Source organism: Engraulis encrasicolus, chromosome 1 (genome assembly GCF_034702125.1).
Source record: "Engraulis encrasicolus isolate BLACKSEA-1 chromosome 1, IST_EnEncr_1.0, whole genome shotgun sequence".
NCBI classification, from domain to species: Eukaryota; Metazoa; Chordata; class Actinopteri; order Clupeiformes; family Engraulidae; genus Engraulis; species Engraulis encrasicolus.
The window spans coordinates 56429077-56454076 of NC_085857.1; the positions used below are offsets into that span (position 1 = coordinate 56429077).

General features: G+C 43.2%; 2 protein-coding genes across 2 annotated transcripts in view; both read right to left on the reverse strand.

Moving 5' to 3' along the window:
• The window catches only part of LOC134458519 (mucin-2-like), a 4298-nt gene extending 870 nt beyond the window's left edge, over positions 1 to 3428 (reverse strand). The window contains exon 1 of the mRNA XM_063210872.1: positions 1 to 3428. This exon is cut by the window's left edge and continues 870 nt beyond it. Coding sequence (XP_063066942.1) covers positions 1 to 3333 — 3333 coding nt within the window. The 5' untranslated portion in view covers positions 3334 to 3428.
• A 77-nt stretch (positions 3429 to 3505) lies between these two features.
• The window catches only part of LOC134458526 (polyserase-2-like), a 24615-nt gene continuing 3120 nt past the window's right edge, over positions 3506 to 25000 (reverse strand). Inside the window, exons 2-12 of the mRNA XM_063210882.1 lie at positions 21391 to 21405; positions 19171 to 19333; positions 18524 to 18795; positions 17663 to 17790; positions 14073 to 14304; positions 10358 to 10523; positions 6235 to 6494; positions 5668 to 5798; positions 4422 to 4662; positions 3965 to 4157; positions 3506 to 3920 (exon numbers count right to left, since the gene is read on the reverse strand). Of these exons, the coding sequence (XP_063066952.1) occupies positions 3506 to 3920; positions 3965 to 4157; positions 4422 to 4662; positions 5668 to 5798; positions 6235 to 6494; positions 10358 to 10523; positions 14073 to 14304; positions 17663 to 17790; positions 18524 to 18795; positions 19171 to 19333; positions 21391 to 21405 (2216 nt within the window). The remainder of the gene's footprint in view (positions 3921 to 3964; positions 4158 to 4421; positions 4663 to 5667; positions 5799 to 6234; positions 6495 to 10357; positions 10524 to 14072; positions 14305 to 17662; positions 17791 to 18523; positions 18796 to 19170; positions 19334 to 21390; positions 21406 to 25000) is intronic.

The window sequence follows — 25000 nt, forward strand, 5'->3', positions numbered from 1 at the left end:
AGTAGGCATGTTGGCTGTGCTGGATGTGTTGTTAGAGGGGTTGTTTGGGACTGTGCTGGTTATTGTGGCTGTGGCTGAGTTGGGTAGGGCTGTGGTGGTTGTTATGGCAGGGGTATTGGTGTTGACTGTGCTGGTTGTTATGGCAGGAGTACCTGTGTTGGCTATGTACACTCTGCTGGTAAGAACACCAGAGTCTGTGTTGGCTGTGGTGATTGTGCTGGTGGAAACACTAGGCGTTGTGTTGTCTGAGTCGAAGGTGAAAGTCTCAGCTGTGGTAGTGTTGATTGTTATACCAGCATCTGTGTTGTCAATTGTGATTGTGCTGGCAGAAAGAGCAGTCATTGTGTTGTCAGTGATGATTGTGCGGATGGGATCAGCAGTCATTGTGTTGACAGGGGAAACAGCTGTGGTTATACCAGAGTCTGTGTTGGTAGTGTGGGTTGGTACAGCAGACGTGTTTGTTGTGAGTTGAGGTGGCGGTGATGAAAAAGCGGTCGTCTCTGGTCTCAAATGTGTAGACACAGGAGAGGTGGGAAAGGAAGATGAAGCTATGAAGGGGGAATAAGTGGACGATGCATTTAATGTGTCCGCTGATGTTAATTCTGATGTTGGTGGGTCTGGTGTCGATAGGAGTGTGGTGAAGACTGTTGGGGAATTGGTGGGTGTTGTGGAGGGGTTGGATATCAAGTAGGATGTTGTAGAGGGGTCTGATATTGATGGTTGTGTTATGGAGGAGGGGTCGGATGTCAAGAGGGATGTTGTGGAGGAGGGGTCGGATGTCAAGAGGGATGTTGTGGAGGAGGGTGTAGACTTTGACAGAGGTGTTGTGGAGACTGTTGAGGTATCTGTGTATGGTACTGTGCCTGATGTTGCAAAAGTTGTTGTTGGTTCTGGTGTTGTGAAGACTGGTGAGCGGGTTGTGGATGTTGTGAGATGTGTTGAGCGGAATGTGGGTGGTGTCGTACCTGCTGTATCTGGTCTTGTTGTCGTTTCAGGTGTCGTTGCCATGGTAACATTGGTTGTCATTGTCGGAGGTCTTGACGTCACGGTGGTCTTTCTTGTGGTGTGAGGCGTAGCTGCAGATGTTGTGTTGGGCAAAGTTTTTGTGTTGATTGTCATGTCAGAAGCAGATTTAGCTGTAGTTGTTGTGTCTATAGCTGATGTGACTGATGTGATGTCCGTTGTGGTATGAGTGGATGTCGGTGTCTGTGTTGATGTTTCTGTGGTCGAGGTAATGGTTTCAGCGCTTGCTGTGGTGAGTCCAGACTGTGTTGTTTCTGTGGACTGTGTGGTTATACCAGCAGCAGAGGTTTCTGTGGACCTTGTGATAATGTCAGTTGTTGAGACCTCTGTTGTTGTGTCAGGACTCAGTGATGTTATCAATGGTGTGGCATCAGGAGTGGATGATGTGATCAATGTTATGTCGTCTGTGGTCGTTGGAGGGGTGGATGTGATCTCCGACGTTACTGAATGACTTGTGATCTCTGATGTCATTGGATGACCCGCAGTGGTCCCTGTTGTCATTGGATGAGTTGTCGTTACGGCAACTGTAATGTTTTCAGTGTTTTCTGCAACTGCCGTAGTAAATTCCGGTCCTGATGATGTTATGACATCTGTTGTTTTATGAATACTTGTAGATGTCACCATCTCTGTTGTCACCATCTCTGCCATGGGAGATGATGATTGTTCATGAGTAGTTGGAACAACAGTTGATGTTTCGACTGCTGTTGGCATCTTGTGAGTAGAGGTTGTGACCTCTTGAGAAGTTGCCGCTTCGGTTGTTATTTCTGTATTTCTGTCAGTTGTGGGGATGATGTCTGACGTTGGTTCTGGAGTTGTTGCTATGGCAGTTGTGATATCAGTTTCAACAGCTGTTGTGGGTGTAAGTGGTGTGGTGACTTCTGCTGTGACTGTAAGGGGTGTGGTGACTTCTGTTACAGTTTCAGGGGTTGGCGTTGTTTCAGAGGTCGAAGTTGGAACTTCAGTAGTAGCTGATGTGAGGTCTGTTGTCCTAGGAACATCTGTAGATGTCATCACTTCTGTTGTGTAGTCGGTTGTAACTTGCAATGTAGTTGCTGATTCGACTGTTGCTGTTTCAGGAGTTGGTGATGTCTGCCCTGTTACTTCAGTGGTCTGTGTTGTCAGTTGGGTTGTCAGCTCTGTTACTTCAGTGGTTTGTGTCGTTATATCCGTTGTGACTTCAGTGGCAGGGGTTGTTAAGTCTGTAATTCCGGTGGTGATGAGTTTTGTAATGTCTGTAGTCTTTCCGTTTGTTGGTGTTGGTTTGACATCTGTTGTTATGGCAGTAGACATCAAGTCTGCTGTCATATCTGTTGTAGCTGGTGATGTTGTTATGCCTATTGTGCTGTCAGTAGCTGGTGATGTTGGAGTTGGGGATGAGGTCAGTTTTGTACTGAGGTCAGTGGTTAAGGAGGAGGATGTGACTTGTGTAGCAATCGTGTCAGTGGCTGATGTCACCTCTGCTGTATTGTGCGTTGTTATTTCTGAAGTTTGCGCTTCTGTGATTTGAGATGTAGGTGTTGATTCAACAACTGTTCTGGTAGTCTCTGAAGCCTCTGTTGTTATTTCAGAAGTTGGCGATGTCGCCACATCTGTTGAAATGCTAGTTGTTGTTTTCAGTTCTGTGGTGATGTCTGTGACTGTGAAATCAGTTGATATTGGTGATGTATTCATGGTTGTAATGCCAGAAGTTGACGTCAGTTCGGTGGTCACGTCATTAGTTGATGGTGTGGTCAAGTCTGTTGTAATTTCCGTAGTTATGTCCAGAGTTGTCAGTTTGGATGTCATGACAGTTGTTGTCAGTCCAGCTGTAATGTCAGTAGTTGTTGATGGTGTGGTCAATTCTGTTATAATTTCTGACATTTTTGAAGCTGTCATAATTGCAGGAGTTATTGCTGTTGTTGTCAGTTCTGTCGTGATGTCAGGAGTTGTTGTCAGTTCTGTCACAATGTCAGGAGTTGTTGTTGGTGCAGTCATTTCTGTTGTCATTTCCATGCTTGTCAGATCTGTTGTGATGCCAGTTGTGATACCAGTAGTTATTGCTGGTGTTGTCAGTTCTGTTGTAATATCAGGAGTTGGTGTCAGTTCGGTGGTTGTCATGGCAGTAGTTACTGGTGGTGAGGTCACTTCTGTTGTCATGTCAGGAGTTGTCTGTTGTGATATGATGTCAGGAGTTGTAAGTTTGATTGTAATGTCCGGAGTTGTCAGTTCTGATGTGATGTCAGTTGTTGCAAGTTCTGTTGTCATTGCAGTAGATATTGGTGGTGTCATAACTTCTGTTGTCAAGTCAGTTGAGGTCAGCTGTGTTGTCATGGCAGTAGTTATCTGTGGTGTAGTCACTCCTGTTGTAATTTCCGGAGTTGTCGGTTCTGATGTGATGACAGTTGTTGTCTGTTCGGTTGTAATTCCAGTAGTTATCTGTGGTGTGGTCAAGGCTGTGGTCAGTCCAGGAGTTCTCTGTTCAGTTGTAATTTCAGTTGTTGGTTCAGTAGTTGGTACTGTTGTAATATCCGTAGTAATCTCTGTAGTTGGTACTGTTGTAATGTCCGTAGTGGTCTCTGTAGTTTGTGTTGTAATGTCCGTAGTAATCTCTGTAGTTGGTACTGTTGTAATGTCCGTAGTGGTCTCTGTAGTTTGTGTTGTAATGTCCGTAGTAATCTCTGTAGTTGGTACTGTTGTAATGTCCGTAGTAATCTCTGTAGTTTGCATTGTAATGTCCGTAGTAATCTCTGTAGTTGGTACTGTTGTAATGTCCGTAGTGATCTCTGTAGTTTGTGTTGTAATGTCCGTAGTAATCTCTGTAGTTTGTGTTGTAATATCCGTAGTAATCTCTGTAGTTTGTGTTGTAATATCCGTAGTAATCTCTGTAGTTGGTACTGTTGTAATGTCCGTAGTAATCTCTGTAGTTTGTGTTGTAATGTCCGTAGTAATCTCTGTAGTTTGCGTTGTAATATCCGTAGTAATCTCTGTAGTTGGTACTGTTGTAATGTCCGTAGTAATCTCTGTAGTTTGGGTTGTAATGTCCGTAGTAATCTCTGTGGTTGCTGCTGTTGTTGATACTGCCGTGGAAACATCTGTTGTTGGTGTCGGTGTGTCTTCTACTGTGGTCAAAATTGTTGTAGGACTTGATGTTGTTGCTGACAGCACCATAGATTGTAGCAAAAGAAAACAATGGAAAAGAAGATCATGAAAGTGAAGAGTATGAAAGCAATGATGCTGATGAAAGATGTCAGATGTGACTATTCTTATTAGTTACCATTTGGTATATTATAACCATTGTGAAAAAGTTTGATTGTAGGCAATCTTTTCCTATATTGAAATAGCTTTGAGAAGTCCAAAAGTCTACTGCTAAACTCTTTAAATTGGTATATGTTATTGATTAAGACAACACTTGTTCTTACCAGGCAAGCATTCAAAACTGTTGTCTGCATCGACCACAGTGGTGGAGAACTTATAAAACTCGGGCAGTTCTCCTGAGACGAGGGAGCTGATCCAGCTCTGGTAGAGGGAGATCCTGGTGTAGATACTGACATTGCCACTCTGGCTACCGCTGCACTGCGTCCCCCCAGATGACACCAAACCTGACTGGATCCACAGCGGATTGACCTGGAGCTGACTCACCAGGGGCCCACCCAGGTCCCTCTGCCACACAGGTCAATTTAGCAAGTAAGACGTTAATTCGCCAATTAATCAATCAATTAACTGTGCAATCAAACAGCCACATTAACTCATTTATCAATATGTGCATGCACTAATCAGATTCACACCTCACCAAAAGGAAATTTCTCAATGTAAGCAGCACAATCAGAATGAACAGAAACATAAATCTAATCAAAATTTGAGATGGATTGAAAGAGTTGGAATGGATCCATTTGATTGTCCTGTAAAGATAAAAACTGTAAAAACTGTACATCTACATGTTTAATGGAAGGAAGTTCTTTCAGTAGTTTAATTTTGTAGAAAAAAGGCAGATCACAGACATCACACAAAACTTCAAGTCAGAAAATTGTCATTTGAAATGACTTGCAGGTGCACTGTGTAATACTTAGTGACCAGGGTTTTTTTTTTTCAAAATTCATGCCGTCCATTCACAAATGCCACCCTTTTCACTAATATTTACCACCACCATGCAAATCAAGTATAATATATTATTGTCTGTTTTCATAATGGGATTTGTCATGCAATAAAAACACATTTTCATTTTGACAGAGGAAATTGCATTTTTCATAAATGAAAAGGGGGAGGTTCTCCATTTTCTGCCATTTCGAGTTTGCAGAAATAAAAATGTTTAGCTGCCAAATTTGCCGTACTTTGGTCATATTAGTGAATATTAGTTTATAACTTAGTAAATATTCATGAACAGATCAAATTTGGCAATGTGCATCACAGGTTCAATGAGAAGTATAGTTGCAATACCTACTCTGACCTCACAGTACACCTTTGCGAAAAATGAAAATAAATCAAAACAACCGTGCCAGTCAAGGGTTTTTTTAGATCAAACCGGCATGAGTATACAGTATATGGAATCACTCAACTCCAAGGAGAATAAAATATGCAAAAACAAAAAAATACCATACTTATTCCCAGGGGTTGTATGTGCAGACGTTACTGTATTTGTGCAGGTGTGACGTAATAGAGGTATGTTACCTGACAGGTGCCTCCAATGTCGGCTCCAGCACAGATGAGATTGTCTGTGATATCAAGGTCCTTCCTGGTGCAGTTGCACTGTCTGTTTCCCACCACTGGGGGCGCTGCTTGCTGCAAGGTGGCAGGGTTGTCTGGGACAGAAGAGGAGCTCAACTGAGATTGCTGTTTCTGATGTCAATTTATACATGTATTTTTTTTTTAGATCAAGTTTGAGGGCTGCTTAAAAACAAAGCAAAACACATTTGGAGGGTCTTTGTGGAGACCACCGTCACGCTTTGCTGCTATATCATAACAACATTACAGAGAGCCAGCCTTACGTGACAGATTAAAATGACAATTTAGCGGCACACAGGGCTGGACTGGTAATCTTGTATACAGGGTATTTTCCAAGTGTTTTTTTCCCCTAAGACATTGGCACACAATTTAGATAGAGTGGTCTACAGCATTATATTATAGGTATAGATTGGTGTTGGTTTATACCGAAAATGCCCAGGCCATTTAATATTCTCAGTCCAGTCCTGCTGGCAGACACCAACACACACAGGCATCCACAATAATGAGACCTACCTCCCACCCATCCAGTTACCCTGCTCTCTGTTCCTGTGGGAAACACACTCCCATTCGCTGCCAGGCAGATGGGCCGGATGTAGTCGTTGAACGTGAGGGGGGCATGCAGTTTCACCAGGGCAATGTCATTCTCATGGGTGTTCACATCAAAGTCGGGGTGCTTCTCAATGGCAGTAACAAATCTGATGTCCCGGTTGAAAAAATTACTGACCAGGCTCTCAAGGCCCAAATACACCGTCAACCCAGAGGGGGAGTCGTTACTGTAAGAAGACAGTCAAATAACACCATTATATTAGCTCAATCAGGGCAAAGGTGGAGGAACTAAAGGAACAGGAAGTACAATTTGGTGTTGTGATGTTTGTCCACCTATATGTGAGTATTTCGATTTGACAAAATTACAAGTGTCTCTGTCTCAGAGGGTGACATGGATGGTGTTTAGAATGAGTAGGACAGCCAGTTGTTGTTTGGACAGCACAAGCCAGAGGTGGCTTCTTAAAAACTATCTGTTAGGGTTTTATTTTTCCTTTGAATCCAATTATGCATTGTCTTCACTTAATGTTTTAATTTTCTCCAATTCTTTCTTGTTTTCTTTCTTTTTACTTTTTTGTGAGGCACATTGAATTGCATTTGTGTATGAAATGCTTTATACAAATAAACTTCCCTTGCCTTATCTACTCACAATGGATAAGTATTTTTCAAAATGTTCAAATGAGCCAGTTTTAGCGGCTCTTCGAAGAGAAAGGGTCACTCTGATCTGGATACCTTCAAAAAGCCATGAATTTCATCCCATCTCTAGTACAGTTGTAAGAAAAGATACCCTTCCCAGACCATTTGGAATGTTTTGGACTTCTGCCTGGATCAGGCATAAAATGATCTTACAATCTGTTGGCTCTCCTCAAGAAGTTTTGCCTGATGTGAATGATTAGATGCCTTAGACATCACATTGATATCGTAATATAATTTTTATCTGAATCTTTAGAAAATAGTCAAGCAATACGCAAGCCCAATTAAATAGGGACAATGTGGAATTTTAGCGTAATGCTAGTTCGCTAACTGCTTAAAAACTAGCACAGTGATCTAGAGTAGACAGAATGCTGGCAGTCACAAAGTCCAGAGAGGTACATGAACACATAGTTCAGTGTCGCCATAGAGGGTGGAGTTTATCTAGAGGGTTCATAACCATGTTAGCTTCCGGGAATCGGTTGTTCCAAAAAAAAATGGCGGCTGGTGTGAAAATCGCTCAAAATCGCTGGAAATACATAGAGATGAATGGGCGACATTTACTTGATTTTCACGTAAAATACCGAGAAATATACTTCCGAATCAACGGGAATCTCTTCACTGACTGAGCTTTATACCAAATCATGTATTCTTCTGTTGTAAGGTTAGCTGTAGAATTTTAAATTAATTTTAGAGTATGGCTCCAATATACCTATTGTCAGACACTGAACCACAATGGAATAGGCATTGGAGGCTTTCTGCACTGCTGTCCAATGCTAGTACTAGGCCTAGTTATTATATCGAGTGTATTACAGTGTATTGTAAAAAAAAAAAAAGAAGTTATTGACGGATTGTGGTGAAAATTTCGATTGGGGGGGGGGGGGATGACAAAAGGGCAAGGGGTTTAAGTTCTTCTTCACCGCAAAAAAACAATATAGGCCTAGGCATTAATCAGGCAGTGTGTGGAAAAAAACAGAAATAAAAAACGCATCAAAAGAACGAAGTTAACGACGCTGTGAATCTCGAGTCAGCCGATATCCTGTGCGATTTAAAGTAGGCCTAGGTAGCGTACATTATGCCATTATGCCGACCAGTTCGGTTAATAGTTAGGTTAATAACCTAATCTTAATGATAACAACTTGTAGGCCTAGGCTGCTAGGAGTGTTGTCCTGGAAGCCAATGAAGATTTAATGAAGATTTACTTAACAAATAATTAGGACCTATAGCCCTATATGGCATCCTATTTGTTTTTCAAGTCTATCCTTCCCTTGTTTTTGTGATGTCAAAATTAAATGGCAATGGCAATGGCAATTTAAAAAAAAAATCCTGGATCTAGACCACCACCAGAATTAACCAACTAGCCTATAGAAATGTTAATAAATACCCTTCAGAACGTTTTGAGTTATGCTGACAGATAGACCAACGACCGTAGCCTACCCCAAGCAAAACCTCCTTCGTGGAGGAAATAAGCATTCGACGTCTTCGAAAGGGCAGAATAGATAATAAAAATGCCCCCGGGATCGTCGTTCAGGACTGTAAAAACGTTAGGCCTTTAGGTTTAATGTTCTGATTAGTTCATTTAGCCAATATCGTAATTGAAGGAAATGTATACCCTTATGCGTCACTTATTTTAAGGTCTCTGACTGTAAATATGTTGTTTATTCTGTTGTCTGGCTGTTTAGGCCTACATTCCCATACAGAATGAGTAGGCCCTAGTCTACTCTGCATCTTTGGGTTAGGTTAAACATTGAGGGCCTATAACATAATTCACAAACTTACCGGATGTATAGGTAGTCGTTTGTCTTTGCATTAAAATAGGCCTACTTCATTTCATTATACAATGGTGTTCATGATCAGCCATACATCCTTCAATGGGCCTTTTGTTTTTATAGGCTATTATATGAAATCAACAAATCAGAGCATTGCGAGACTCTTCCATGCATAGGAAATGAATGGATGGCTGAAACAAGATGGCCGCTTTTTCACACCAATGCTAAATTGCGACACCTACAGACCGATTCCCATAAAACACGCTTATGAACTCTCTAGATAAACTCCACCCTCTATGGTATGGCTACATGGTGGACTGTTCCATAAATCTGCCTAAGGGGCGTGAGTCCCCAAAAACGACCTTTGTGAACAATCAACAGCCTCACTCAAAAATGAGGATGTCACCCTCTTACTGTGCCTAATGTTGCTTTTATCAATAGATCCACTGGGCATGTCTGTTTAGCCCAGCGAAGCTGCTTGTTTGCCCCTCGATTTCGACCCACTGGGCGGCACATACAGTTTCCCCTACGTATATTCCACCCACTGGTCATACGGTGGCAATCACTGCCAGTTGGCACATCTGGTGCAACCTGAGAGTGGAGGAAACAGAAGGGAAGAATAGCAACTTCGCTGGGCAGGCCAGAAGTGCCAACTGGATCTATAGAGATGTGAAGGTGTGGCCAATACACGTGTGAAGATGTGGTCTGAACAGGTGTAGGCTAAATCAAGAGTAGTAAGATACTAAGGCACAGGTATACAAGTAGTAGGTAGGTAGGTAGGTAGGTAGATAGATACGTAGATAGATAGACAGACAGACACCTGTGTAGCCCCATTACGCATGTTGTTCCATAATTGAAAAGTTAACTACCATAGCACTACACTATTAATATAACACAGGGATATTAATAATTTATTATTTTTGGCCATTGCCATGCTGTTAACAGCAAATTAACAGTGTGTCTAAACGGGTTAATCATGCTTTGCATGTAACATTTTAAGTTTACAGAAGATGAGTGACTTGATATCGTACTTCTTTTGAAATGGATTAAGCCTGTGACCGAAGGCACCATTACTAAAACGAACAACGTCAAGCTAGAACTGATAACAGGTGAGTGAATAAATGGGTAGTCTAATCGATTGAAAATTCCACCAGAAACATACCGAGGTATTTTATAGAGTTGAGCTGGACATGCCCTTTCCATCTCCTGCAGAGAAATGCAGCGGATGGTTAGCCTGGTGAGACTATAGTCAAAGAGGGTAGATTACAGAAAGATACTTCAGGATCTGACTTTTCCATGATCCATGTGATGTCAGGTGACGCCCTTTTAGGAGACCTTCGGTTAGGAGACCTTTGGAGTCTTACGGTTGAGAATAAATGGAGTCCCCTTAGCTCTGTAGCGGTAGTTCACATCTTGTGCAAGCCACCACCAAACCTCACAAAAAGAGAAAAAGATGGAAGGGATAACGCCCCCTTAGGAGACCAAAGTTGAGCACACTCCTTTGCATTGGGTGGATGGAGTTTGAATCCTCTTTCTCTAATCTACCCTCTTGGCTATAGTCTTGAAGAGATTTGCAGTTGCGTAAGCCAGACTAGCTCTACTAAGCCACACAGGGAAATATAACCTTTTCTTACCCAGGGGGGAAGCAGTGTGCCGCTGTGATGAGCCACTGGTCGCTGATGATCGAGCCTCCACAAAAGTGAACGTTAGAGCGCTGGATACTGGCCTGCCATGGCCAACTACCTGCTGGGGCGTCTGATCCACTGACCACCCCAGAGTTCAGAGGGGCACGGCCACAGACTGAAGGACAGAGAGAATATGTGATTTATTGCTTTATTACTTGATATTACTTATTACTTGCTACCTTATTGGTTCTGTATTGCACTTTAAAGGGACAGTTTGGTCAATTTCAACATGCAGTTGTAATGCTCACACTACCCTTGACTTGTCAGTGCCTGAGATTTTTTTTCTTCTTCTTCAGCTGTTTCCGAGATCCTGGTCATTGTAATGGGGGCAGCTCTTTGTTTACATTTCAAAAAAATCATTTTTATTTATTCCCAAAAACATCCAAAAGGTTATAAAACATCAGCAGACAACTAGCAAACAGCAGTACCTTTTGGGAAAATATTTGGAGTTGGCCTATGTTTCATTTTTTAAAAATGTAAACAAACGCTGCCCCCATTAGAATTGCTCATATCTCGGAAAGGGCTGAGCCGAAAAATGTGGCATCACCGGGTACTGACAAGTCAAGGGTAGCGTGAGCAATACAACAGCATATTGAAATTGACTGAACTGGTCCTTTAAGGTCTGTCCTTTTAATGTCAGTTCAAAGTACTGTATATGTTTACATATGCCTTTGCATGAGATAGAGAGAAACACAATTGTCTGAAACACAATTGTCTGTCAACACAATTGACTGTCTGCTGCTGGGCTATGGCTGTTGGCAAACTACACTATGTGTATCCATCTATGTTTATGTGTTTTTTCTTTGTATAGCCTATAGGCCACTGTATGTTTCCTGTGTGTTCGTCTATTTTTTGTTTGTCCATTGTAAATCACACCTTCTCATGTCCTCACAAACTTTCTCTCCTGTAGAGACAATAAAGGTAAATCTTATCTTATCTTATCTTATCTTATCTTATCTTATCTTATCTTATCTTATCTTATCTTATCTTATCTTATCTTAATTTCCTTGTGTGGCCTGTGCACAAAAAGTAGTGATGGGCCGTTATCGGCGTTAACGTGCTGCGATAATGTAAGACTCTTAACGCGCGATAAAGAAAATATCGCACGTTAATCTATTCTCAAAATATGGGTTTGGAGTTTGGGTATGCACGTCACTAGCGTTTGATTGGCAGACGCTTTCAGACTGCGCTCCAGTCGCTTCTCTTCACAACCTGTTGCTTCAGCAGACATAATAAATATGAACAGTGTTTGCATGCTGAAAACATTCATCTCTCTGCCGTGGTAGGTGTTGTTTGAGTGCTTTTTCATAAGTGGTAGACTAAAGAGACATTATTGTCTGAGGTGAAGCATAGAGAGACGTTGTTGTGTATGAGTACCAGCCCGACATAGACTAGGCCTACATTTCCTCACGCATTGCATGGAACACATATACAACTTCCAGGAATCTTGCCTGTGCCATCATTGCAAAACATTCCATGTGATATGCATTTTGAAGATTGTCAAACTGAAACTGTCAATATCTACTCTCGCTGAATGTGTTTGTGTTGCTATCGCGCATTTGCGAGATGTCCGACGGTAATAAACCTTGCGGTTGTCGCGCTTGATTTTTTTTTTTTGCAAAGCGAATTCATTTCGAGTTTTAACTCCTCTGGCATTCCAACTCTGAGAACAACTGTCAGGTTAGGCCAAATCATTGTGGGCCAGTGCTGTAGGTTGTAGATACAGTAGCCTGGCTGGCTCTGCTGTGAGCACTTTGCTGTAGACACTCCCTCTTTTAAAGGAGCCGACACTCTTTTTAACTGTCAGTGGCAGGTTCTCGCTCTCGCTCTCGCTCTCGCTCTCGCTCTCTCTCTCTCTCTCTCTCTCTCTCTCTCTCTCTCTCTCTCTCTCTCTCTCTCTCTCTCTCTCTGCCCATTAGAAATGTTGAATTGTTGAGGTCATTTTGTTTAAACAGCCTAAATGTTTGATAGATTTATCTGTATTTGCCTCTACAAATTTGTCTGGAGAAACCAAACAGCTATGTGCGAATGCTGTTCATTGACTACAGCTCCGCTTTTAACACCATTCCCCCTATCAAGCTGGCCACTAAGCTGTACAACCTCGGCTTCAGTCCCCATGTCTGCAGATGGATACTGGACTTCCTCAGTGACAGACCTCAGTCTGTACGCATGGGAAAGCATCTTTCAAGACCCATCCCCCTAAATACAGGCGCGCCGCAGGGATGTGTGTTGAGCCCTTTTTTCTACTCCCTCTACTGTACACGTTTGACTGTGAGCCCCATCACAGCACAAACAGCATCATTAAATTTGCAGACGACACAACCGTGGTGGGGCTGATCTCTGAGGGGAAAGAGAAGGCCTACAGAGATGAGGTCTTGAAACTTGGAGAATGGTGTGCATCCAACAACCTGGCCCTGAACTCCAAGAAAACGAAGGAGGTGATCCTGGACTTCAGGCGGTGTGGCCAGGGCAACCACTACCACCAACCCATCAACATCGGAGGGGAGCCAGTGGAGGTTGTACAGAGCTTCAGATTCCTGGGTGTGCACATCAGCGAGGACTTGTCATGGAGCGCCAACACCTCTGCAATGGCTAAAAAGGGATCCCAAAGGCTATATTTCCTTCGCACTCTAAAGAAGGCCCAGCTACCGCAAGATCTGCTCACTAACTTCTACAGGTGTACAATTGAATCAGTAATTACATACAGCAGTTACATCCTGGTACACTCAGCTGCACACACGACAACAAGAAGACTGTTACAGCGCATCATTAAAACAGCAGAGAGAATCATTGGATGCCAACTACCCACACTTGAGGAGATCCACCATACACGCTGCACAAACAGAGCATTAAACATCCTTAAAGATCACACACATCCTGGTTTCATCTCTTCACACTATTGCCATCTGGCAGACGCTTTAGGACTCTGCGTGCCCGCACTACAAGAATGAAGACAGCTTTTACCCTACTGCCATTAGACTCTTGAACTCAATTCGTCACCTGCCCCCCCTCAATACTTCAGGACTATCGATACTGTGAGATGCACATGGATTTTTATGGATTTTTATGGATTTTATTTATTTATTGTTAATATATCTTTTATTTTGTGGGCATTTGTGGGTTGCTACTAAACATAATCTCGCTATATTTATATAGTGACAATAAAGTCTACTCTACTCTACTCTACTCTCTACTCTACAACGCGCTGTTCATTTTGAAATGTCATTATCTTATGACTGTAAATTCTTCCTAACATATTCAACACACTTTACAAATATTGCAGTGATTTTTTTTCATCACCGAGTATCAACATGACCATTTTTTTGAAGATGAGATGCATTTTGGAAAAAAAGAGATGCGATCTGGTCTAATGCGCCATCTGTCTTAAGAAACCCCCAAGGTTTTTTTTTTCGTCATTATTTCGTAGCGTGCCTATTCTTCTGAATGAGCCATTTTGATATAGATTAATCTAGATTAATCTAAATTAATTTCAAAATTACAGTGAGATTAATCTAGATTTTAAAAATAATCTATGCCCACCCCTAATAAAAAGAAACTGTCAATGAAGCTGACTTGACTTGAGACATCTGAGTAGAAAAGACAGACAAGCATAGAGAGATTTTGCATACAAAGAACAAAACAAACAGGTGTGTTTGGCACTCACTTTTGGGAAGAGGGTCAGTCTCGGGAAGATCACAGGTGACGTTGAGGTCAGCATCCACCCCAGGGGACAGGACGGTGACATATCCTGGGTTTATTTGGCCGCTGATCCAGTCCTTGTATTGGGAAATCCGTGTGTAGACCCCCGGCACGCCTGCTTCTCCACATCTACTTGCAATGCCTGCCTGGACCCACGAACTACCCTCTCTGACCACCAGGGGCGACCCTGAGTCTCCCTAGAGAACAAAAACATACATAGAAGATTAAACAAAAGAATACTACATCTTCCCCAGACAAAGGCAATCTCTAATTGTCTTTGCGTCTTCAATTTTTGCAGCTTCAGTTTTGTCACAAATAAAAACAAGCAACAGAAACAGAAAAACTGTGCCAAACTAAACCCAGCCCTAGCCAGGAGCTGCACGATTATGGAAAATAATTACAATCATGATTTTTAGATCAAGTGGAAATCACAGTTATTATTCACGATTATTCAACAACAATAAACAACTGAATTTTATTGCACTAATTTTATTGTAAACTTTTATTGTGCTACACTTTTTGGTACAGAATGTACTCAAAATCACGGAATAAACCAAGAATGTCTTACTTAAAGGATAAAACTGAATTATGGCTTCAAGGACAACTGAAGGCAGGTTATTACCTTGCGCTCATTGCACAAGTTACAGTTTACATTTACAGTTTACATTTACAGTTTTCATTTGTTTGAATCGTGATTGACTGTACAACGCTACCCTTACCCTAACCTATCACATGGTTTGCAATGACATGAAACCTGAAATGTGAAATTGCTCAAAGGAGCCATGCTTTCTTGACTGCACCGTGCAAGGTTCATGGATGGTCTGGGTAATCTTTATCAATCCTCTCCATACAACCACCCCTTGGATGTCCCATGGAAGTGCTTAGAGTTAGTTCACTTTGTGAAGAACTCTCTTTGTGCACCAAAATATATATTTTTAAAAACTTTAAAAAAGTGCTGAGTGCTCCGGTCATCCATGGGTCTAGTCATTGAGAAGTCTGTAAATATCAAACATCATCTTTGCAGAGTATCCTAAGGTTATATTTTTTCGCACTGTGGAACATGGTTTCAGTAGCCTAGTAAACCAGCTCCACATGCTGGACGCCAGCATTTTTTGGCTGCGAGTGGTCTGGCCTCTTATCGTTGGAGTGGTCTGCCAGGCTTGCCAAGAATCTGGCAAACCAATCCCAACGCAGATATTTGTTTTGAATCAAAGCGAGCAGGGTTTTGAGGGAGTGACGATAAAGCTTGCAACATTAAGCTTGATCGTGATGGCGCAGTGCTGCTTTTGCTGAGCAGTGTGCATGCGCACTTTACCATTTTGATGCATTCTGGTTAGAATCTTCTAACCAGAATGCATCATAATGTTGCATTGCGCATGCGTTCTGCATGGTTGGCGCAGCACTGCTTCATCACGAATGAGCCCATTGGGAAAACACATCAACGAGAAAGATAGCGCTGATTGGTCAGAGCGCCGGCCTATATATAGGCACAGGCATGGTTTGAAAAACAACAGGTTGTCAACAATCAACAATCTTCGGATGTACTATTCATCGGGGCCAGACTAAATTGGCCGGTAAATAGGCTGGTTTATCAGGCTATCGTTTCAGTACAATTTTGAGTCTCCAAAGACAGTTGCCAATGCTGCTATTTTCTGAAGATTACGTTTCTTCAATTCCTGTGAAATATTATAAATTTCAATTACTATTTTAAAGGTACACTGTGTAGGATGGTGGCCAGTGTAGGTATTGCAACTATGCTGCTCATTGAAATTGTGCTGTCTACGGTACTGCCAAATTTGATCTTTTCAAGGATATTTACTAAAAATGATGAACATACACTACCGGTCAAAAGTTTGGGGTCACCACACTTTCCTCCCACAATACTTCTTTCTGACAGTTTAGCTTGTTCCTTTTTAATTTCAGTTCTGGTATAAAATGAGTGTATAGAGTTATTGTTCTCTGAAATTAATGCATGCAACAAATAAGCAATTTGATATTGGAAAAAGTAACTGTTGATTGGATATACGATGCATAAAGTAGACCAAAAAGTATCACTAACTTTTGACTAATCAAAGTGTACCTTCACTAATATAGTGTCTAGTCAGGTGTACTAATCAAAGTGACACCTTTGGCATTAATAATAGCCAGTTGCGGTTCTACAAATTCATTCCCGGGATGAGATGAGGTCCAGAATTGCCCAATGAACTCTATGAGCCCCATGCATGCAAAAGTTGATGTCTGCTCCTGTCGATCCATACAATGCCGGATGATATACATATCATTTGAAAGAGGAGAATCTACACTTTCCAACAATGTATGGCACTGGCTTGTACACTAAAACATGACTGAGACAATGGATCGTGCATTCATAAGTAGGTTCATTCTGATGGCAAGAAAATCATGCAGCTTCTTTGACTTGAATTTGTGGACGAGGTGGCAACTCAACAAATGTCATACACCTACAGTACCATTGGAAAGGGCAGACACTGAGCTTTCCAATAGTTCCATGCATTCTCTGATAAGCCAAAGAAATGTCTGTAGAAAAATGGACTAAAACATGTATTTCTATGTAATAAATGGGTGAAAAAGCTTGGTTAAATTTCACTCTTCTGTCCAATTTAACCAATTTTATGGGTAAACAATTTTTTTTTCACTTGTGGCCGCTCAGTACTTTCCATTATTCCATTTCAAGCTATTTAAAAGATGTCTGCGACTTGAATTGCAAACAAATAACTGGAAAAATGAAGGTGACCCCAAGCTTTTGAACGGTAGTGTATATTTACTAACATGACCAAATTACAGTTTTGCAGCTAAAAATGTCTATTTCTGGTAATTCAAAACGGCGGAAAATGGAGAAGATCTCCCTTTTCATGAATAAAAAGTGCAATTTTCCCAGTCATAATGAATACTTAGAGTTTGATGTTGGTGGTAACAATTCATGAAAAAAGTAACATTTGTGAATGGGCGGCATGACTTTTGGAAATACACCACTGAAAATATTACACAGTGCACCTTTAAATTACATTTTCAAATTGTCTTGTTTTCAAATAAAATGTGCCGTGTCACCAAAGAATTTACTTTCTTCAATTATTGTGAAGAATATTGACATTTGTTCTAGCCTGGGAAAAAGCCGACTGTTGACTCCGTCAAACAGTCTGGCGAAAGCTAAGAGGAATCCATCTCCAGCGAGGGTGGGAGATGGTTTGAGCTTACTCTGCCATTTGAATTCATTTTTGGAGTTCCGAATTTAAATCAAAATTCAAATTGTGCTTTCTTGCTTAACTGTTATGATATGGTGTTGCAAAAGCATACAAATAACAAGACAAAAGTGTGAAAAGTGTTACCTTAACCAATCAGTAACAGACTTCTTCTTGCTGATTAGCTAAACAGTGAGCGAACCGAGCTAGGGGGCTTTCACCAGACTATGTGCAGAGCCAAAATCGTTGGGTAGAAGTGCATAGGATGGCATCGGCAGGCTATATTTATTCACCTTTTTACAGACACTGCTATTACTTTGGACAGAATTGTTTAGGAAAGGGAAAAAACAGGTCCTACCAAGCAAGCTTGATTAGCATCAGACAGGTCAGCTGCGCACATCATGTCATCAGTGATGCTGTTGCTGCCATGGAGACAGATGCATTGTCTGTTGCCCACCACAGGAGCACGCACCTGCTGCAGCACTCCTGAAGAGGGCGATAGAGAGGGGGGTGGTGGGGGGTGGCATATTAAAATAGGGTTGGTGAGTTGAGCAGAACATTATGAACTCTCCCTGAGTGTCCAGGTCGCTTATGGCGTCTACACACAGCTAAGGATACAGCTAGGGTTATACAATTCTGGGAATTGTCAATCCAGTGAGTTGGGGGAATTAATTAGGCCTATTTAAAAAAAAAACAGAAACGTAAGATATCACAGTTCCATCACTAAAGCTCCTTTAAGTTTACTACTTTCTCTTAAATTTGTTAATTGGTTTGGACAATGCTACTGTCACAAACATTGTGCATACACTTTTCGAGAAGCAGTATGAAGTACCTAAGAAATAGAAGGAAAACAACAACAACAAGCACACACACACACACACACACACACACACACACACACACACACACACACACACACACACACACACACACACACACACACACACACACACACACACACACACACACACACACACACACACACACACACACACACACACACACACAGAGAGAGAGAAGCCAACAGAGGGGGTAAAGTGTCCTCATTACATTGTATGTTGTGTGGGGGGGGGGACTTTATCCTAGGCTGGCCAAAGCTGTCAGCAGCCCTGCAGACACACAAACACACACACACACACACACACACACACACACACACACACACACGCACGCACGCACGCACGCACGCACACACACACACACACTCACACACACCAACCTGCAGCATTTCTCCATCCAGTGACCCAGCTCTCTGTGCCGTTGTGGAAGGTGCTGCTGCTGTCAGCCAGGCAGATGGGCTGGATGTAGTCGTTGAGAGTGAAGGCAAAAATCAGCACCACCACAGCAATGTCGTTCTCTTTTGTGACTGAATCGTAGTCGGGGTGCTGAGTGATGCGGAAAGGGCGCCCGCTCTGCTCGTTGGAATTGCTGCCACCCTGGCTCTGACGACCCCCATACACCGTCAGGCCAGCGATGAATACATTGTCAGTCCTGGTGTGTCAGTGCGGTTGTAAGAAGCAGGCGTGACTCATTTTAAGTAACTATAGTACACATATGATCTATGCAAGTCAGAAAATAGCCTATGTCTTTATAGGTGTTTAGTTGTACTCTAAAAGACATGGCATATGCATTTCTGTACCAGTATAAACTATACTTTGCCTTTACATGTACACAGCTGTGCTCTAAATTGGTGTAGAAATGCATATTAGAGGTGTAAAGGTACAGTACTAAACAGGTACATATGGCAGATCAAAAGAACCATCTAGTAGAGTTAAGATACTTCAGTCTTGGGCACACTCCTTTGCATTGGGTGGACAGAGTTTGAATTATCTTTTTCTACTACACGATTCTTTGGTGTATCGTTACCTGGAGAAGCAGGATGCTGCCGTGAGGATGAATTGGGTGCTGATTAGAGTGCCTCCACAGAAGTGGCCGCTGGAGTCATGGAAACTGACCTGCCATGGCCAGTTACCTGCTGGGGCGTCCGAGCCACTGATCACCCCGGAGTTCAGTGGGGCACGACCACAATCTGGAGCAAGGAGAGAGGGAGAGAGAGGGAGAGAGAGAGAGAGAGAGAGAGAGAGAGAGAGAGAGAGAGAGAGAGAGAGAGAGATTGAGAGAGAGAGAGAGAGATTGAGAGAGATTGAGAGAGAGATGTTACCACAGACTGTAGGGAGTAGAGAGGGGAAAGAAGACACTGAAGGAAATGGGGGTAGAGGGATGTTACCACAGCCTGAAGGGAGGAGAGAGAGAGAGAGGAATGTTGCAATAGACTGGAAGGAGGAGAGAGAGATGGTACCACAGACTGTAGGGGATGCGGATAGGAGAGAGAGAGAGGACAGAGATGTTACCACCGTCTGTGAGTGCGTCTTAATATGCGACCTTGCCTCCTCCACTTGCGCTTGTCTCCTCGCCCCGCCTCCTGGCCCCTCCTCCGTGGAGAAAACGATAAAATTTCCCAGCTGTCAGCCTAGCCACAACAACTTTTGAGGTACTGTTTTTCATTCACCATCCCAATTGCAAACGAGAAAAAGACTCTACAACTGAGCTTTTGCAAGATATTGAAATATAATGCTGTTGTCAGTGATGTCATCATGACGAGAAGCGAGTGGAGGAGGCAAGTGGAGGAGGCAAGGTCGCATATTAAGATGCACTCTGAAAGATGGAAAGATGAAGGAGATTTCCCCCCCGAAATCTGATTGGCCAAGTGTCAGATACCTTTACCTTGACAACTACGCCACCTAATGTCAGATGGCAGAAATGTTATCACACAAAACATCATTGACTTAACGTGAAGGCATGTTAAGGCTAGATCCCATTTCACCCCTTCCTTTTGTTTTGCGCGTTCACGTGTAGGGCTTTCTACCCCTTCAAACTGAGATTTTCCGGAGGCACTCTTCAAACAGAGAGGTACGACCGATTTCCTCAAATGCATTGCGAATGCCTTTAAAAATTGGTAACATCCACAAAAGCACACAAATATATGTATTTTCACGGTAATATACAGTTTCACAGTTGCAATCATTGTTCCATTGTTCCATTGTCCCAATGTTTAGTGGTCATTTTCTCCATAAAACGCACATGAAAAATAAAACGCTTTTAATGTCAATCTAATGCATGGAAGTCATGAAGGAATTGCGAGGGTCGTGCAACACTGTTGTCCTCATCTCAATTCTTTCGCAAGTAATTACAAGATATACCGTTGGTTTAACCATAGAGAGACTTTTGGATGCAATTAGTGCCATTCTGTGATTGTTGAAGGGGTGTCATAATTCATAGGGGTTGCGTTTCAAGCCCTATCCCTTACTGTTCCGTTTGAAGGGACGAGGGCCAAGGGGAAGGGGTAGGGGTAGAAATTATGGGATGGGATTCGGCAGAAGTCTTGATGTTGGAAAAGTAAAAACTGACTTAGATACACTGTGCAGAGGAGTAACAAAATACAAATATGATTTCAAAATAAGAGTATGATTTCCAAATAAAATAATTATTTTAGGGGTGTTGACATGATGGAGGAAGGAGGGAATAGTAGATAACTATTGAGAGGATATGTGACTAACAACAAGAAAACAGGCCGCAAGTTGATTCAAGGACATATTGAGCTGCATGATTCAAGGGACAATTACATTATGTTAAGCACAGTAGGTTACAACGATGCCTTACACCTTAACATCTGGTGCATTTACAGCCTTTTGAATGTGTTCACTCCTCGAATTCAACTCTGAAAGTTCCTCTTGCCCTCAAAAAAGACAAAAGCGAGCCGTTTTAAGGACAAAACGTATTTAGACCAGCCTTTTATACCAACCAAAGCTTTTTCTGAAGCATTGAGTAGCTTCTTCAAGACGTCAACTTGCACATTCTGCTCTCAGTTTTGCTTTGAGAAGCATGATGTCGCCTATTTTATTGTGGCTAGTCACATATCATGAGGGAAATGAATAGTAGCCTAGTATATGCATAATCAGACAAAAAAATATAATTATTTATTTGACATGAGTAGCATTACAATATTGAAGTTTGTTGATATTTGGTCTAACAGCCAAGACTTGAGTCACCCATGTGTGAGTTAATGAATGAAACTTCAGAACTTACCCTGTCCCCATGACTCTGAATAAAGGGAGAAAAAAAACAGTTACTAAACATTAAAACACCATAGAATTCAATTACCAAAGAATAACATTTTAAATGACATTACATTAGAATAAAATTTCCAAAGTGTCATAAAGCCAGTTGTATGTGTGTCTTGAAATGTTCACATGGGCAATTATGTGTATTGTGTCTAAGCTACTTGACACCTTAATTTCCCCCTGGGGATCAGTAAAGTTACTCTACTCCACTGCACTCTACTGCACTCTTCTACTCTACTATACTCTACTCTACTCTACTCTACTCTACTGTACTCTACTCTACTCTACTCTACTCTACTCTACTCTAGGCGTATGGGAGGAAGGTGGAGAGGAAGATGGAAAGCAACCCAAGGCAGTTATGGCAGGGCATCAGAGCGATGACCGGTTCTGGAGCCAAGAGTGGAGGGGCTGAGGGCAATAAAGACAGAGCGGATGAGCTTAATCTGTTCTACAACAGATTCAATTGCCCATCCGAAGACTGCACGGCTAGCGGCACAACTCCCACCACGCGGTGCCCCCCTCCCCACTCTCCCACCACTGAAGACACCTCACCACCTTTGGTCTGTGCAGCCCACACCTCACCCATCCCCCCTCAGCCCCCAGCACTCACACTGGACCTCCCTCCTCCTCCTCCTACCTCCTCTGAAGTCCCCTGCACCTCTCCCATCCCCCCCTCAGCCCCCAGCACTCACACTGGACCTCCCTCCTCCTCCTCCTCCTCCTCCTACCTCCACTGAAGTCCCCTGCACCTCTCCCATCCCCCCTCTCCCCCCAGCACTCACACTGACCTCCTCCCTCCTCCCTCCTCCCTCCTCCTCTGAAGTCCCCTGCACCTCTCCCATCCCCCCTCTCCCCTCTGCTTTCACACTGGACTTCCCTCCTCCTTCTCCCACCTCCTCTGAAGTAACCTGCACTGACACACCCGACACAGATGGAACCTCTCCCCCTCCCCCCCCCCACTGCAAACGGAGCAGCCACCCCCCCCACCATTACGACAGGACAAGTCAGGAGCGCACTGAGAAGGCTTAAGCCGAAGGCCAACGGACCTGATGGGGTCAGTGCCAGACTCCTCAAGATCTGTGCAGAAGAGCTAGCTGAGCCACTGCAACACATTTTCAATAAGAGTCTGCAAGCGGGTAAGGTGCCCACACAGTGGAAAACCTCATGCCCTCATACCTGTCCCCAAAAAGCCACACCCCAAAGAACTGAATGACTACAGACCGGTAGCCCTCACATCACATATAATGAAGACATTCGAGCGTGCACTGCTGCTCAACATACTGAAACCCCAAGTTCACCACGCCCTAGACCCACTACAATTTGCCTACCAGGAGAAGGTGGGAGTTGAGGATGCTATTCTGTATCTGCTGCACAGAGTGCATTCTCACCTGGACAAAGGAGGCAGGGCTGTGAGAATCATGTTCTTTGATTTCTCCAGCGCCTTCAACACAATACAGCCACTCCTGTTGAGAAACAAACTACTGCAGATGGGAGTGGAGACGGGGCTGGTGAACTGGATCACAGACTACCTCACAGGAAGGCCCCAGTTTGTCAGACTAGGCGACCTCACATCAGAGACTGTAATCAGCAGCACTGGAGCTCCACAAGGAACGGTGCTTTCCCCCCGTGCTGTTCACCCTGTACACCACTGACATTCAACTACAACACGAAGACCTGCCAACATGCAAAAGTTCTCGGATGACACAGCCATTGTTGGATGCATCAAAGATGGGCAGGAGGGGGAGTACAGGGGACTGGTGGAGAACTTTGTGAAATGGTGCAGAACCAACCAGTTGCGGCTGAACACCACCAAAACCAAAGAAATGGTGATCGACTTCAGGCGAACCACACCCCACCCCTGGTGCCTGTCTCCATTGAGGGGAGACTGTGGAGACAGGTCTCCACATACAAGTACCTGGGGGTTCACCTGGACTCTAAACTGGACTGGTCTGCTAACTCACACGCACTGTACAAGAAAGGACAGAGCAGACTCTACTTTCTGAGAAAGCTGAGATCCTTCAATGTGTGCAAACAGACTCCTGCAGATGTTCTACCAGTCTGCCATGGCCAGTGTGCTCTCCTATGCTGTGGCATGCTGGGGTGGCAGCATTAGGAAGAGAGATGCTGGACGGCTTGACAGGCTGGTGAGGAAAGCTAGGTCTGTGGTGGGCACGGAACTGGACGCCCTCACAACCACAGCTGACAAGAGGACACTTAGCAGATTAGACTCTATCCTGGACAACTACAAGCCACGCCCCTTGTACCCAGTCTTCGACAACCAGAGAAGCCTGTTCAGCCACAGACTGCGCGCCATCTCCTGCAAGACAGACAGGCTGCGAAAGTCCTTTGTACCCAGGGCCATCCAGCTATTCAACATTGCACAGAAGGACACACAAAGAGAGATCGTCATAGGGGACTGGACTGCATAACAGATCCCTCTCCTGCACACTTTATCTACCTGGACTCTTTACCCTATGACTCCTCTTTCATTGAAATGCACAGCTGTTTGTGTGTGTGTGTGTGTGTGTGTGTGTGGTGTGTGTGTGGTGGTGTGTGTGTGTGTGTGTGTGTGTGTGTGTGTGTGTGTGTGTGTGTGACAGAGAGAGTGTGTGTGTAGTGACACAGGGGGCGACACCCCCCCCCCAATCCTTTTTTCCAAGGAATACTATGGACATTGTACTAGGCAGAGAGACTATGGACACTCCTGGACACTTTATGAACACTTTGTCTTGGCTTCTATGTGCCACTTGGCTAAGGCACATGTTAACACTGTGGACTTTTACACTTTATATTTGGTGTGTGTGTTGTGTGTTTGTGTTTGTGTGTGTGTGTGTGTGTGTGTGTGTGTGTGTGTGTGTGTGTGTGTGTGTGTGTGTGTGTGTGTGTGTGTGTGTGTGTGTGTGTGTGTGTGTGTGTGTGTGTGTGTGTGTGTGTGTGTGTGTGTGTGTTAGAGAGAGATGCCTTGGCAAAATGTATGCAACAGTAAGCTATATATGATTATTTTATGTGTAAATATGTGTATTATGTCTTGTGGGTAATGTCTTTATTTATGTGTGTATGCTACTTGGCACCTTAATTTCCCTCTGGGATCAATAAACGATACTCTACTCTACTCTACTCTACTCTACTCTACTCTACTCTACTCTACTCTACTCTACTCTCTGCTCTACTCTATTCTACTGTACTATACTCTACTCTACTCCCCTCTGCTCTCCACTACTACACTGCTCTCCATTATAATTCTACAAAGAAATAACTAACAGATCATCTTATTTCTATACATCATTCATATCTCAAGAGTCAAGAGACTTTCATGGATCCCAAAGAAGATTTGTCTTGGACCTTCACAGAGCTGTCACATAACACACAACAAAATACACCGCGGTGGCAGTACAGACAAAAAGTGCCATCATACACATATGTGCGTATAATGCTTATGGAAAGTGAATTCTTAACCCATTGATGCCGAAAGCACTTGCAAAAAAGGGTGCTGAATGCCTAAGCCCCTTTTAAGAAAAGTTGCCCTCAGCCTATTCAAAATGAAATATCTCAGCCTCTGAAGCACATAAAGACAT